Source organism: Oncorhynchus masou, chromosome 33 (genome assembly GCF_036934945.1).
Source record: "Oncorhynchus masou masou isolate Uvic2021 chromosome 33, UVic_Omas_1.1, whole genome shotgun sequence".
In the NCBI taxonomy this organism is placed as follows: Eukaryota; Metazoa; Chordata; class Actinopteri; order Salmoniformes; family Salmonidae; genus Oncorhynchus; species Oncorhynchus masou.
In genome coordinates, this window is record NC_088244.1 from 33,086,603 (window position 1) to 33,102,887 (window position 16,285).

Here is a 16,285-nt window from a genome sequence, read left to right on the forward strand (position 1 = left end):
GACCATCAAATCACTTTAATACATATCCATATTATAAAAATGTTAAGAGAATCCCTGAACTATAAATGTCCGTATATCCTTTGTTTACTCCACACTGGCTGTGGTTGGTATGGCATCTACTGGTAAGCATTAGTACATCATATTGCTGGGTCTAAGCCACCATTATGTTGCGACATTAAACAATAGCCAGGTCTTGAAAACAAAATTTAACAATTGAAGGAATATATTTTTGTTTACATTTTGAAAGCCTTGACAGTTTTTAAATGGCATGAAGCATCAGCATGTATTTGGGAATGGGATACACATTTACAGCTGTGCAAAATATGAGTGACATGATAACCATGTTTGGAATGGTGGCTGGTCATGTGATCAGTGTTACCAAGAACAGATGCAGTCTGATAATACATGTGCGAACAGGTCGCATGCTTGGCTAGCAGTTTACCAGACAGCTGGTCAACTGACCTGGAATTCACATTTCAGTGAAGACTACTTCTATTTCCATGAGGGCTACAACTATCAAATCTAGGCTATTATGTCAGATACCCAGTGACATTAATTTCTATCCGAACAGGAGGAAAAATAAAGACCTCAAGGAATCATGTTTCAACCAAAATATCAAATTCTTGTATGCAGACATGGTCTCACAAACTAGATCAAACCTAGTGTTAGATATTTATTAAAGTTTATACAGTAGTTTAACTAGCAGCACAAGTGTATTGGAAAATAAACTGTGTCAACAGTTGTAAGCTCCACTGATGCAATGCATATTTTTTATTTATAAGAAAATGTTCAGAAATAATGTGGTTTAACACTATATTAAACTAATTGGGAACAATAAGCAAGTGATTTTCTGCAGTCCTAAAACATTTAGGAACACCCCAATTTTGGAGTGAAAGTACATTTAAATGAATTCTAAAAAAGTTGGACAGGAAAGAGTAACATGCATAGCACTGTATTTGCAGGTTATTAGCATTTGTACTAAAAACAAGTAGCAAAACCTATTTCCAGCAGTGCACATAAATTAATGCTTGTGGTATTTCTATAAAAATTAGCAATGATACATCTTTACAAAAATCAAAATTGTACAGAGCAAAAGTGCAAAAAAGCATGCAGAACCACCTAGTCACATTTACATTAAACATTTAAGCACCCCATTAAAAAATACAACAGCAATGCCAGATCGAAGGTCTAAGTACCATCAAAATCATCACTGCATCCTTAAATCTGATGTTTGCTTTTCAAAATGTGCCATATTTCAATTACTATAATTATAAGTCACAACCAAACATTTACTAGTGCAGTCTAGACCATTTCTTTGGTACAACCAGCTAATTGGTTATACTAACATTAACTAATAATTCAAACAAATCACTAAGATGTGCCCGAAAGTGATAAATATTTAAAGTAAACAAACCGGTTACATTGTAATTGAACCCTCACAGTCCTTATAATGAAGGATTAAAGTAAAGTGTTTAACTCTTAATAACCCCCTGATCTTAGATGATTCTTGTTTACATGACAGTGCTTTTTAAGTGTTTAAGAACAGGTGGGTGCCATTTTTTTTTACTTAAGGAAACCAAACACTGGGATAATGTACAAGTCAGGGTATTCGATTTAGAGGGGAAAAAAACTAAAATGGCAAAAATGTAAAGCCAACCAACCCTTTCGATGATCCAAATCTCAACCTCATTCTACGTATTTTAAGTTAATTTGCTTTTATTTAAGTGACGGTGCTCTTTGGGACGCCGATTATGTTCATCTACGGTTGCCCAAGAAGGTACAGTAAACCACCATGGCATGTTATCTGGTAATCATTTTGTGATCCATTCTCGTTTGGGTTCTTGTTGTTTAACATACCAGTATTCTACTATACTACAGCAATTGTCTATTTGATCCGATTGAAATGAATCCAGTGGTCGCAGAAACTGATTTTAGATAGGCCAACTGGGTCTATTCAACATGCCATGCAAAAGCGAAAACTAAAGTATATATGATGCTCTACTTGGATCAGTAGCACTCTTTGTAAGGAAGACATTAGGCCAAGTCCAACGAGTGTTTATAAACATGAACATTAGTTATCAAGTACAAAATGGGGACAGTGCTAAGAGAGTAGATTGATGTCATGCATTAAAGAAAATATAACATGTGAAATGTGTTTTGACCTAAGACAGCAGCACTATCCTTGTAAGGCCAGGGAACAAGTTCAGCAGCCCAAATTATGAATCAGTAATTAGGACCGTTTTGCTTACGAAGTGGAGTACTGTACCTTTTATCAGGGCTCTAAAATATTACATTCCGTTAGGTGATATCAGTATCCCCGAAAGGGGTTGGCGGATGGGACAGGAGAGGGCGTCATCATTTTGAATGAGGGAGAGGAGTAAGGGGAGAGGTTGCGGAAAACGCTGGCTGTTACCAGATGGTGTACCCGCCATTGGAGCCACCCACAAAGAAGTTGTTCTTGCGCTGTGTCATCATGACGTTGGCACCCTGCATGGCGGCCAGCTGAGCTGCATTAGGCATGTGGCCGGGAGGTGGGGGCTGTGATGCATTTAGGTGATGGGGAAGAAAGTCACATACATGAGTAACTTTACCAATATCTGTTAATCAATTACACAGGATATATATTTGGCTCCAGCACAATATGAACATTGATTTATGATATAACCACATGACATTGTGTAACATAGGTCTGGGGTGTCAAACTCAATTCTTGGAAGGCTGAGTGTTGGCAGGTTTTCGCCCCTCCCTTGTACGTATTAAGGTAATTGATTACTTCCCTTCATCAGGTTGTCTAGGTCTTAATTGGACACTTATTAAAAGGGAATAACAAAAACCAGCAAAATCACTGTCATCCAGGAATTGATTTTGACACCCCAGATATAGCCTAGGCGTTTTGAGGATACTCACTGGGATGGAAGCACTGTTGCTTTGACCAAAGCGAGCACCAGCATCATATCCTCCCTCCACTAGCACAGTGGAGCCAGGGGGATACATGGCTCCCATGGGGTAGTACGCCATGGGGACATTGTGGCCCATTGGTCCAACAGCCATGGACTGGGGCAGTTGCATGTACATCTGAGTGCCAGGGTACTGAGACATTTGCTGTAGCTGGCCAGCCTGAGATGGGTGCACATACCTGGGCTGATAAATCTTTGGCGTAATGGAGAAGATATGAAAAGGGGGGAGTTAGAGACAGTCGGTCAGTGCGTTTGTATTGATATGATTGGGAATACTATTCACAAAAGTAGTTAACATGTCTATTCCAAGTATAAATGGCTACCTCAGAGTATGCAGGTGGGGCGTCTGAATAAGGTGGTGCCTGGGGAGACACTTGCATAGCAGGTGGGTAGATGGGTGCACTACTCTGCTGAGGGTACACAGCTTGCTGGGGATAGGAACCTGTGATACACAAAACAATATTCTACTATTATCAATACGCACACTTGCTTTGTTTTACTCAATCACCACACAATAGCAAAACATTATTGAGGGCTAACGTAGTTTGTTAATCTACTACCGATCGGTCTAATTAAATAAAAAAGTATAGGTAGCGAACATAACAGAAAATACTTAATTCATCAATGGTGATTACAAGTTAGCTAGTTAAGTTAATAATGTCACAACAAAACACTTACCCAACTGACAAAATAGTGACTATGACAAGTCCTAGAGCTAATTGCAAAAGCTAACTGGATAGTGGTATTGAGGTCAGAGTACGCGGCTACAAGCTAAATAGCATGTAGTAACTACAGCACGCTTTCTAGCGTTACGTATTGGGTAACATTAGCTAGCCGGCTACTTACATGTCGACTCCATCACGATTTAGACAGCAGTATCTACCTTAGTGGTTGGGCTAATTTATAATGAAAAGGAAAATACGTCGGTCAAGTAAACATTTTAGTCTCGCTTGTTAGCTGGCTAACTAACCCTTGGCCGCTGTTGTTAGATAGCTAGCATGTGAGCTAATACAAAGGTTGTGGACGTTAGCTAAATTACCTTTGTTGTTCATTGTCCTGAAATGGTGTGTAGTTTAATGCGTCGAATACAATTATTCTGAAGTTAAAAGTATTTTATAGAAGGACCGTTTGAATACTAAAAATTGAGATTACAGTTCAGAGTTACGTGACCGTTCACTTCCTTGTTTTTCACTAAATTTTTTGTTGTGATGGTTGATGCAATTACGTCATATGTACTTAGCCACTCCCATTCTAGGGGTGAAAGTGCGTGAGCTGTTTAAGTTGTTTTACATTACCTAACTGGTTCAATTTACTTTGTAGTTTTCTTTATATTTAAAAAATGTTCCATGGCATTGGATACGTGGGCACTGAAGGTACTCAACCAGATCTAGATATAAACTGTTGAATAACATTCAAGATAATTAAAATTTATATATTTGCTTTACGTTTCCGGGCTGTTTATTCTGCTAGTCTTCAAATACTTCCTAGTCTAATAACCTATTTGACGTTGATCATTATAAAAAATAATTGGTTGCTTTTCTGATCCATAAGAAAACAATTGGGGGTACCTCACCACATCATCACTAATGCGCACCAGGGGGATGATATGCAGGATGATATAGCAATTTGATTCAAAATAATTTTATACACTATTCTGATCATTAAGTGACAGTTAGTAAATTCTTGGCAGGAATATTTCAGTTTCGATGATAGATCACATTGTGATTGAACAGACAGTAGAGAGCACTTGCCATGGGGCTAATTAAAGATTCAAAAAGCTCAGCTCTCCCTTTGAGCACCATGGCAATACACTACAAATGCATGCAAATGCCAGTGTCTGCCAGCTGGCAAGAAAAATAGAGCGAAAACACACCAAGGTCTTTTCCTCTAAGAGAAATGCAGTGAAAAATGGTGCTTAGCATAGTAGGTCATATATAATCAATCAAAACTCTATACCAATGGTACATGTGATATGTGACAACAGGTTACTATTATCTAATGAAAACAGAAAGCCTTAGTATTTAGGGAAACAATTTATGCTCATGGGTGTGTCCCATCTGTCCAATGAAGTAATTACTTCTGGACAGTATTTCTATACCAGAGGACCCTTTTTGACCTCCTGGGGGAAAAGTTCACGTAGTCTCTTTGCTGCTACATTATATTCTGTACCAGAGATAAAAAAAATATAATTAAAAAAGCCAACGTGCTAAAAAACTATACTTTTAAATATGCACTTTCCCTTTAAGGCAGCCATGGCTCCTCTCAAGTCGAGGCAGACATTTTTCCATGCAAGATATCCCTTGCATAAATTATGTTCATGACGTAGGGCAAAAGGCCAGATTTGTTGTAATATTAGTGGTATTTTCCATTGGTCTTTACAGCAGAAGTCGATTTTAGATGGTATCTTGAGGAATATAGGTCATCTGAATTGTAGTACCGAAGGGACCGTCATTAAATATTAAGAAAGAAAGGATCTTCACGTTGCCAACCCTCCTTATCAATGCAAATGCCTCTTTTGTGTGCAGCCATAGCGCCTATCTGGAGCGGTGAGATGATTTTTTTTATTATATGTGACTAAAACAAACTGTGGCAAAGATTTTTAAAAGAGGAGAACCTCAGAAAATAAGACACATTTACGGTAAGTTGCTTTGCTTTGCTTTCAGTTTAAGACTTCCATCCGCTATAGCGCGACGAAATGGCGAGAGGAAATTCGTTTTTTTTTGTTAATATGCAATGCTCTTAATTAGCATAATTTATATATTTATGATAAAGAGAGGGAAATAAATAAAATGCAGACCCCAGGCATGGAAGAGCGGGTGATTTTTGTCGCGGCATATTTTATGGGTAACATCGTGTCCTCAAATAATTACACGGCGATACTTTTAATGCGGCTAGATTGTGGGTGGTGTACGGGGATCAACAACTGCTGAAGTTCTGACAGATATATAATTTCTGTGTTGGAGTGTCCAGCGCTGCACTGATCTTTTTTATGTTACGTTAAAATATTTGATAATCGAATAGTCATTTTTCAGCTGTCATCATTCTAGAAAGCTAGATGTTTTGGGCGGACATACTGTAGGAGGGCCTATCTTCTAGGGCTAGGCCACCTATTATCAAGAAGCTGCCTATTCTTGGTGCATTATTCATATGTTTAATTTGACACAGACTTTGCCTTCGTGAAAAATCAAGTCATAAAGTATATTATTACTGTGTGTGTGCACCCCTGTAGTCCCCAGTACAAGTAGGCCTACACCGTGTCCAGACTAAATCTCTTAGTAAATCTCCTAGTTCTGTTTCTAGTGCTGTCACTCTTGAGGCATCATATAGTTGTTTTTATACTCTTTAACTTACGAATGGGCAACTTTGATTTGGGTGGGGGCCACAAAAAAATCGGAACTCATCATGAGGGGCCACAGTGGCTCGCGGGTCTGTGTACCAACATCCATACACATGCCGTCAGGGCCTTTTTGGGGCCCGAAGCGAAATATTCTAACTCAACAGAAAGTTGAGACCCCGACTGTCTCCCCACCCCAACCCAAAATAAATATACATACAGTACCTGTCAAGAGTTTGGACACACCTACTCATTCAAGTGATTTTCTTTATTTTTACTATTTCATACATTGTAGAATAATAGTGAAGACATCAAAACTATGAAATAACACATGGATTTATGTAGTTACCAAAAAAGTGTTAAACAAATCAAAATACATTTTATTATTTGAGATTCCTCAAAGTAGCCAACCTGATTTGATGACAGCTTTGCACACTCTTGGCACTCTCTCAACCAGCTTCACGAGGAATGCTTTTCCAACAGTCTTGAAGGAGTTCCCACATTTGCTGAGCACTTGTTGGCTGTTTTTCCTTCACTCTGCAGTCCAACTCATCCCAAACCATCTCAATTGGGTTGAGGTCAGGTGATTGTGGAGACCAGGTCATCTGATGGAGCGCTCCATCACTCTCCTTCTTGGTCAAATAGCCCTTACACAGCCTAGAGGTGTGTTGGGTCATTGTACTGTTGAAAACAAATGATAGTCTCACTAAGCGCAAAAATCTGGAACCAAAAATCTCATATTTGGACTCATCAGACCAAAGGACAGATTTCCACCGGTCTAATGTCCATTGCTTGTGTTTCTTGGCCCAAGCAAGACTCTTCTTCTTATTGGTGTCCTTTAGTAGTGGTTTCTTTGCAGCAATTCCACCATGAAGGCCTGATTCTTGCAGTCTCCTCTGAACAGTTGATGTTGAGATTTATCTGTTACTTGAACATTTATTTGGACTGCAATCTGAGTTGCAGTTAAATCTAATGAACTTATCCTCTGCAGCAGAGGTAACTCTGGGTCTTTCCTTCCTGTGGCGATCCTCATGAGAGCCAGTTTCATCATAGCGCTTGATGGTTTTTGCGACTGCATTTGAAGAAACTTTCAAAGTTCTTGAAATTTTCCGTATTGACTGACCTTCATGACTCAAAGTAATAATGGACTGTCGTTTCTCTTTGCTTATTCGAGCTGTTCTTGTCATAATATGGACTTGGTCTTTTACCAAATAGGGCTGTCTTCTGTATACCACCCCTACCTTGTCACAACACAACTGATTGGCTCAAACGCATTAAGAAGGAAATTCATTATTTTAACAAGTGACACCTGTTAATTGAAATGCATTCCAGCTTACTACTTCATGAAGCTGGTTGAGAGAATGCCAAAAGTGTGCAAAGCTGTCATCAAGTCAAAGGGTGGCTACTTTGAAGAATCTCAAATCTCAAATATATTTAGATTTTTGTAACACTTTTTTGTTTACTACATGATTCCATATGTGTTATTTCATAGTTTTGATGTCTTCACTATTATTCTACAATGTAGAACATAATAAAAAATAAACCTTGAATGAGTAGGTGTGTCCAAACTTTTGACTGGTACTGTAGATGGAAAACACAATTCACAGGCTAACCTGGTAGTTTTGATGATACAGTATTCTTTCTCCTTTCTTAGAATGTCAAAACAGTGACTGCTTGGTGGTGAGAGCACTGAACCATGGACCTTCAGGATCTCCCTGCTGCTGACACACCCCTCACTGTCAATGAACAGGTACCACTAACCTCAATGTCAACACTACCTGATATCACGCTAGAAACACACCCCTGCCCAACTTTAAAAATCTGTGTTGCCTCTCCTTCATAGTCCTCTGTCATAAGCTGTTGCCACCTCCATGTCACCATATATTTGGAATGATTAACCCCACACGGTCATCTTGAGGTTGATATACTGTATGTTCACTCCGGCTGTGTTCTTTACACTCATAGTCAGCAAACTATAAAGCAATTTATAATGTTTTGTTGCGAGGGGAGCTCTCAGAAAGCATTGCTTGAGATGCTTGTTGGCTGATGCTCTTTGTTGTAGTTTTGTTGTACCGATGTTTTTGTCCCCATTTGTGTGCTTTTGATTTGGTTCATTGTGTCCTAGCGTGTGTGTGCTTGGCCTCTCTGTTGTTCTCCTTAGCCCTTCACTGTCTGACTGCAGACATTTTTTCAGCCATTAGGTTCCTGCCCATTGAAATTCCTTACCAAAAAGAACCAGGTATGCTTTCAGTCTCTCTGTCTGCACCTTGCCCTCCAGCTCAGGTTTTCTGTGCCTCTCCTTCACATCTTTCATGGCTGCATCCACGCATGCATCATGTCTTTGCTTAGTTATATTTACTAATAATATACACATTGGATAATTAGTATAAGGAAATGGAGAGGGAGTAGCTGACCACCATTGTTGACCAAACACGATGACAGGTTATGCTCCTGTGGCAGGGTTTTGCACGTGTAAACTCATGTTCTGTTCTACAAGTAATCAATAGACATTGTCCTCTACCTGGGTTGTCTCAGTAGATAGAGACCGACTGGTATGGCAACATCTGATCATTTGAATGGAGGTACACTGAGCCTAGCCTGGATGTATATGCCTTATAATTATATTATTACTACATAATGAAATATATTCCTGGTCATGGCTCAGAGCAAAAACATTTACGCTGCTGAGAATAGGTGATGAGTCATTTATTGTGTAGTTGCGTGACTTGTGCTTGTATTCCAATTAAGCTTATCTCAGCAGGTGTGCTGATCTACGACCAGGTCTCTCATTTCCATGTAGTCTTATTCATATGATCTAAAAGGCGAAACTGATCCTAGATCAGCACCCCTACTCTGAGACACTTTTTAAAATATGAGCCCCGGTCTTGTGTTCTGCTGCACAGGTGATAGTGATGTCTGGTCATGAGACGATCCGTGTCCTAGAAGTGGAGGTAGATCAAGCCTCTCTTCCATCCTCAATGCCGGATGGGAGGACTGATTCGGGGGGTGAGGATGTGAGTAATCAGGCTAAGCAACCTGAGGCAGGAACACAGGACAGCCCGCCAGCACCCCACAACACTGGGGGAGTAGGTGAGCCCTTTGTAGTATACCGATACGGTAGGTTAGACTCCATGCAATACAGGTTAAACAGCATCTTGTTTAATGCTGCAGTGTAAAAATGTTTTAAGAGTGATGTGTGGTGTGTGCTGATGGTAGACAAACACAGTATGTTCTCTCTCTGTGCTGTCAGTGCTGGGGGACCAGGTGGTGGCTGTCGATTCTGCTGCCTCTGCGGTCCAGACTCTTGCTCAGACTGCAGTTCCCATCAGTGTCTCCCTGTCGCAGCCACAGGCCACCATGCCCATCACTGTGCAGAGCTTGCAGGGCTGTCAACAGGTGAGAACAATTAAACAAACAAAAAAACTGTGTCATGTGTGGTTCCTTCATCTGCCAATAATTTGGATCCTATTTATTTCTAACAAACCCCATCCTCCTTCCCTGTAGGTCCTGACCCAGGATGGTCTGGCCACTCTGATGACAGGGATGATGGCCCAGACAGGCTCCCTGGGCCAGCCCCTTCTCATCCCCCTCAGCATGGCAGGGTCCATGGGGGGCCAGGGCCTGGCTGTCCTCACCTTCCCCACCAGCAACGTAGCCACACTCCCTGGCCTTTCAGCTGCCAGTCAGTCTGGAGGCCTCCTCAAACTACCCTTTGCCGGCTTGCAAGGCTTACAAGGCTTACAAGGCTTACAAGGCTTACAAGGCTTGCAAAGTAAGATGGCAGAGATACACACTTCACAGAATGTGAATCTCTGCATTCATCCACATTGAATCAACAGTCAATAGTTTTTTGGCTACCACATGGGGGACAGTGATGCTTTATCAGTATGTGTTTGGGTTCTTCTTTCCCAGCAGCCACTGTGCTAAACCCTGTTCAGACCCAGCAGGCGGTTTTCCAGTCTCAGACAGCATCACTACAGCAGGTCCAGGCAGCTATGCAGCAGGCTCAGCAGAACACGCAGGTGGCTGCAGCACAACTGACCCAGGCCATGCCGTCCGTCTCTCAGCCCAGTGTGTCTGTGTCAACACTCCAGTCTGCAGGCCTCTCCATCAACCCTGCCATTGTAAGAATGTGTTTCTGTATTATCGTGTATGTGAGTTAACCCTTTACACTCGTGGAAATTGGCCTACAGCATATGGATGGGGCAAAATTGAAATATTTCTTAGAGAATAAATATGGAGAATAAATTATTAGACCAAAGTTGAGGACACAACAGTTCACCTGACACAAGACTTAATTCAAACATTACACTGGTCATTTAATGTGTATTTCCTATGTAATTTCACTGCACTTTCAGGACTCTAAGAATAATCTTCAACAATAAGTTTTTTAACATTTTTATCTCTTCTAGCTGTGGCTTTGAGGAACTAGAGCAAGCACACTTGTTATGTTTGGAACACAACACTGCATCCCCGCCATTACCGTAGTTGTTTACACAATCCAAAGACAGCCCATTATAAATCGCAGTCTGGGTCAGGTGGGCATCATTTGAAAGCTTGTTCTAATCTAAGTTATAAAGTACGATCTTACAGTGTACGGCTTTCACAGGGCAATTCAGAGAAGTGGATCGTAATTTTGGTGTGCATAGAAAGGAGTCTTGTATGCATTCAGGTGTGTGTTCTGCAGCGGATTTTCTTCACAATAGACAAACAAGATCATTCTATTCAGAACAACCCAGGGTATGACACCATGTCATCTTGTAACTGTACATCAAACATAACAGTTGTCACTGTATATTACCTGAGTTTTACAATCTTAGAAGAAAAGGTGCTATATGACATGAGTTTTACACTCTTAGAAGAAAAGGTGCTATATGACATGAGTTCTACACTCTTAGAAGAAAAGGTGCAAATTACATTTTAAAGGGTTATTCGGCTGTCCCCCTAGGAGAACCCTTTGAAGAACCCTTTTTGGTTGCAGGTGGAACCTATATTGTAGATCCCTTTCTACAGGGGGTTCTACATGGAACCCAAAAGGTTTCTATCTGGAACCAATGAGAGTTCTCCTATGGGGACAGCCGATTAACTGTTTTGGAACCCATTTTTCTAAGAGTGTTTGATATGAAAATGTGAAGCGCTCATTTGGACTCATGGGTGTTTGGCCTGCTTGTATGACATCAAAGTGTTATTTATTATAATCCTCAACATCTCATCTTTCAAAATACATTGTGTCCTCTTAATTTACAGCATTTCCCTTACTCGGACAACAAAACATTTGTAAAAGTTGACCAATTAGCGTTAGGATGGGGGCAACTTCTTGTCGCATGCGGTGCTCAAGTTCTGAACGGCTGTCAAAACCCATATAGAGCTGTGAAGTGCAGAGCCTAAACTCTGACGTAATTTATAGCATGTTATTGTACAGCTACTGCATTATAATTTAGGTGCTTGTCAGTGCCCAACTCTGCCATTTCCAACCTGTATACAGGTACGCGTGTAAAGGGTTAACGTGATGTGCCTGTATTTGTTTTTCTGACCTACACGTGTGTTTTGGATTGCAGATCAGCAAGCCATGTTTTTTTACTTTAAAGTTTGTATAACTTGAGTAGATGGTTTAATATTTCCTTGTTGTTCATCCACACTGTTGAATATATTGTACCTTGTATTCAAAATGATGACATTATCGATAGTAGAACAATATGTTCTGGATGCCTCCGTTTCTCTCCTCTCAGATCAGTGCTGCGTCTCTAGGGGCTCAGCCTCAGTTCATCAGCTCCCTCACTTCCACTCCCATCATCACCAGTGCCATGTCTGGAATCACCAGCCAGATCATCACCAACGCACAGGGACAGGTGGGTTATAGTGCAAACATAACCACCAAGCAAACATGCTCACTATTTTTCAAGGATCAAAATAACAATCACACAATTTCAACTACTGTTATTATAGATTTATAAACTTGTATTTATTTTAAAGTTTATAGTATTATGATAATCAGTTAATAAAGAACTTATAAAATATTTATAAATTATTTTGTATAGTGTTACTAATAAATAAATACAATTCTCTAAATATGGCATCCAGGTGATTGGAACCATCCCCCTGATGCTGAACCCTGCCTCACTGACAGGGGGGGCTGCTACTCAGGCTCTGAATCTCCAGGGCTTTCAAGGCCTGCAGGTCCAGACAGTCCAGCCACAGCTGGTTCTGAACAACCAGGGCCAGATCATTGCCACCATAGGAAATGGACCTGCTACAGTCCCCACTTCTGCTGCTATTATTCCCAAGCATAATGTTCCTGTGACATTCTCGAAGCCTAGCACCCAGGTACATCTCTCCACCAATTTTGTCCTTATGAGTGCTCCATCAGAATTTCAGAAAACTTGGAAATGCTGTTATGTGGTGTTGGTTGAAATTGGTTTAATGTGAGAATGGTGAGTCTTTTTCGCCTTTTGGATGTTACCATTAATCCATTGCTGACAGAAATTTCCCCTCAGGCTCAGGTAACAACTGTTACGCAATCACCTGTGGTCATTGCCCCACAACCGTTTGCAATGAAGACAGTCACTCCAATCTCCTCCCCAGTCCCTATCACCTGTGGAGACACACCCACCGTGGGCCAGCTCGTCAGCAGTACGTAGTTCACATTTTTTTTTTAATTGTATGAATTGAATCCTAGATTTAACCAGGGAAATCACATTGACATTTACATATTTTTCAAGTGAACCCGGCCAAGGAAAAGCAGCAGCTTCTCTCGAAACATAGAAATATCGACCTACCTACTTGTAAAAAAAACATCTATCTGCTTTGTCTATTCACATTTTTAGAGCCACAGCAAGGGTGCACGGATGAGGAGGGCATTAATCTGGAAGAGATTCGAGAGTTTGCCAAGAACTTCAAGATCCGCCGGCTCTCCCTGGGGCTGACACAGACACAAGTGGGACAGGCCCTCACGGCTACAGAGGGCCCGGCCTACAGCCAGTCTGCCATCTGCAGGTAAACTCCTCTGGTCTACTGGGTGGGGTGGTGGCAGGTTTCACAGTAGGAGGTTTCTGAAATCCATTCTATCAAATATGATAAATAGTGTACGTTGGTGTGCTATGGACATTGTATTTCAAGGGTTATATTTTGAAAGTGTTGATACTATCGTAGGAATGTTACAGGATAGTAGCTCTGACACTTAAATAAAGATGAACTGGGGTTCAGGTATTTTTTGAAAGAGTAGATGTGGGTTCAATCTGGTTGATCAGAGGCTACTGTGTTATTAGTTTCTAAGTTGTTGCTTCTTGCAGGTTTGAGAAGCTGGACATTACACCCAAGAGTGCTCAGAAACTGAAGCCTGTGTTGGAGCGGTGGCTGGCCGAAGCAGAGCTATGGAACCAAAAGGGTCAGCAGAATTTGATGGAATTTGTGGGTGGTGAGCCGTCCAAGAAACGCAAGCGTCGCACCAGCTTCACCCCGCAGGCCATCGAAGTGCTCAACACCTACTTTGAGAAGAATGCCCTGCCAACGGGCCAGGAGATTACGGAAATCGCGAAGGAGCTCAACTACGACCGTGAGGTTGTCCGTGTATGGTTCTGCAACAGGCGGCAGACACTGAAAAACACCAGCAAGATCAATGTGTTTCAAGTTCAGCCTTAAGCCTGTGCAGTAAGCGGCCGTTGACGAGTAGGAAAGTTGGAAGGACAGCATAATCAGCTCAAGAAAAACGTTTTGTAAAGACCGTAACACAGTCAAGCTTAGTAAGTAAAAAATTATATGGACTTTGGGAAGGATAAGGACACTGAATGACACTTGAACTGAGTCTTACTATATGGACATAGAAAACTCAGTTATCTCTTTTTGATGTGTGTGTGGGGGGGAAGTGAAAGAAAGACATTGCATGTGAAACGTGATTGAGTTAATGTTCACAGACCCTCTATTGTCAGTTTTACAACCTCTTGTTTCATTTATTGATATATTATGCCATTTGTAAAGCAATGGCTAGAATTTTGATACACCTGGTTTTATACACTTACCATACCGTTTTGTAAGTGGCTGTCTATGAATTTTATAGCAATGGCCTTTAAAGATATTTGCTTACAGTTGTACAACATCCAATCAATCTGTTCTGTGCCACCAAAAATATAGGTTTGGAACTGGTACGCACAATATTTGTGCGTCTAACTTTCTCACTCATCATTATTCACGATTCATTCAGGATTAATCCGTAATCATGGTAGAAGTGTTTAAAAACATATTCTTTTCTTATTTACAATAACAGTGACTCCAAAATGAAACAATACATTACTTACCATTCATTTCTATTTGGCATAAAATAATCTGAAACACAAGCAAAACATAAACAGCAAATGCATCCAAAAGCAATGCCCCTTTGTTTACCATAGTGAAGGTTCTCATTTTGGATTAGTTCACCTATAAAGACACACATACATTATTTCAAATAGTTAACAGATGTCAGCCCAGCATGGTTCATCAGCAGACGTCACACAGTGAAGAATTTAAAACATTGCCTGTCTCAATTGAGTCAGGTGTCCGTGTGGTTGAATGTGTACTGTATATTGAGAATACTTACATGACAAAAATAATGATCTAATTAAATCAAATTGATTGAATAATAAAACATGACTATGTGAATGAATTGATTCATAGGTTGTAGTTTTTGATTATTATTCATGTATATGAAATACGGATTCTTAGCTAAAAGGAATGGTATTTTAGGGACAAACAAAAATTGAAGGAGCTAATGGCTTCCCTGCCCTTTTCTATAACCTTGTAATTGTTTGCACTTTAGAGATAACTTATCTCAAACAAGATAACTAATGAAAAGCCTTGATTGCAGCTGAGTGCAGTCGACTGCAATGGAAGGATACAGCTTTGTAGGCTGGCAAAAGCTCAATAAAGTGTATTACATTTTGAAATCTATAATGTTTATTGTTCTAGAAAATGTTGAATCTTCATTGGTTTTTATGCCTGGTCTATCCAACATATTTGAAAATGTAGCAAATGGCAACTGGTTACCCAGCATATTTAAGTGGTTGATAATGTTTTGTTTGACATACATATGCTAACAATTTTTTATGGTCAAACTTCTATGCGTAATGAGCATCAATTTTGTAAGGTTATCTTAAGCCAGTATGGTACATGACCGAATGAGAATAAACTACAATATTTAGTCCTTTGTGGTCCCAAATGAATATAATTCATATTCTGATGTTTGTCTGTCTGTGATATGCCATGCTGAACCGTGTAATTCATTTGTTCCCCATAATTGCCTTTTAAGATTGATATTATGTTTTCAGAGAGGAAGAAGATAACTGCTATATGAATCTTGTGTTATGTTACACAACTGCCATTTCCGAGGTAGCTATAACCTAAAATGTTTTTTAGGATTCTCCCCAGTGAATTGTCTTTTGTCTGAAAAATGTTGAGATGACAGAATGCAAATGCAAATCCAATGTCAACACAGTTTAATAGTGTAGTTTTCAGATTTGAACTATATCACACATTTTGATGTTGGGCATAACAAATATTATTTACACTTGTTGTATAAGGTGTGCAGTATAGAACCAGCAATACATTTGAATAGATGAGGTCATGAGAGTGACTTATGTGATTTCTGATCTGGGCATTCTCTGCCAAATAAAGGCTTACTGAACACTGTCTGGGTCTTTTATTGTCTTGACTTGTGATTTAAAAAATAGGTCTAAATCACACGAGAACAATCCTTTGTCCTTTCTCTAGACCTTAACCTCTAGTAAAAATGATTTGTGGCTCTAGCCTTTCAAAGGGATTATGTCATATTTCACACATATACAGTCTCTTCAGAGCCACAAATACCATAGAGAATGATAGAGGACTTCTTTGTATCTGTCCAATTATGGCGTCTGTGAGCGCCAATGAGGTGTATATAAACCAATGATCCACTCAACAAAAATATAAATGCAACATGTAAAGTGTTGGTCCTGTGTTTCATGAGCTGAAATAAAAGATCACA

General features: G+C 40.1%; 2 protein-coding genes across 9 annotated transcripts; one reads left to right on the forward strand and one right to left on the reverse strand.

Moving 5' to 3' along the window:
* LOC135528338 (DAZ-associated protein 2-like) lies at positions 1–4,155 on the reverse strand. 2 transcript variants are annotated; one of them, XM_064957342.1, is made up of 4 exons: positions 3,997–4,155; positions 3,281–3,399; positions 2,908–3,150; positions 1–2,538 (listed from the first exon to the last, which is right to left on the reverse strand). In XM_064957342.1, the coding sequence occupies exons 1-4, from the start codon at positions 4,007–4,009 to the stop codon at positions 2,410–2,412; spliced, it is 504 nt and encodes a 167-aa protein (XP_064813414.1). In that variant the 5' UTR covers positions 4,010–4,155; the 3' UTR covers positions 1–2,409. The 2 variants fall into 2 exon arrangements, with proteins under 2 accessions (XP_064813414.1, XP_064813415.1); XM_064957343.1 differs by lacking the exon at positions 3,997–4,155 and adding an exon at positions 3,804–3,902.
* A 37-nt stretch (positions 4,156–4,192) lies between these two features.
* Positions 4,193–15,951, forward strand: pou6f1 (POU class 6 homeobox 1). 7 transcript variants are annotated; one of them, XM_064957337.1, is made up of 12 exons: positions 4,193–4,330; positions 7,946–8,041; positions 8,486–8,530; positions 9,195–9,381; positions 9,542–9,687; positions 9,796–10,063; positions 10,204–10,415; positions 11,982–12,140; positions 12,373–12,615; positions 12,786–12,921; positions 13,116–13,284; positions 13,581–15,951. In XM_064957337.1, exons 2-12 carry the CDS (start codon positions 7,988–7,990, stop codon positions 13,927–13,929), a joined length of 1,968 nt encoding a protein of 655 aa, XP_064813409.1. In that variant the 5' UTR covers positions 4,193–4,330; positions 7,946–7,987; the 3' UTR covers positions 13,930–15,951. The 7 variants fall into 7 exon arrangements, with proteins under 7 accessions (XP_064813409.1, XP_064813408.1, XP_064813407.1 ...); XM_064957336.1 differs by lacking the exon at positions 4,193–4,330 and adding an exon at positions 5,222–5,595; XM_064957335.1 differs by lacking the exon at positions 4,193–4,330 and adding an exon at positions 5,222–5,503.
* The last annotated feature ends 334 nt before the right edge of the window (positions 15,952–16,285 follow it).

Coding starts and splice junctions, on each gene's coding strand:
- LOC135528338 (XM_064957342.1), bottom strand. Junction 3,151..3,280: donor CCCCACCTGCATACTCTGAG/GTAGCCATTTAT, acceptor ATTACGCCAAAG/ATTTATCAGCCCAGGTATGT. Junction 2,539..2,907: donor GCAACAGTGCTTCCATCCCA/GTGAGTATCCTC, acceptor AATGCATCACAG/CCCCCACCTCCCGGCCACAT.
- pou6f1 (XM_064957337.1), top strand. CDS start 7,988: ATGGACCTTCAGGATCTCCCTGCTGCTGACACACCCCTCACTGTCAAT. Junction 10,416..11,981: donor TCTCCATCAACCCTGCCATT/GTAAGAATGTGT, acceptor TATCGATAGTAG/AACAATATGTTCTGGATGCC. Junction 12,141..12,372: donor TCACCAACGCACAGGGACAG/GTGGGTTATAGT, acceptor TATGGCATCCAG/GTGATTGGAACCATCCCCCT.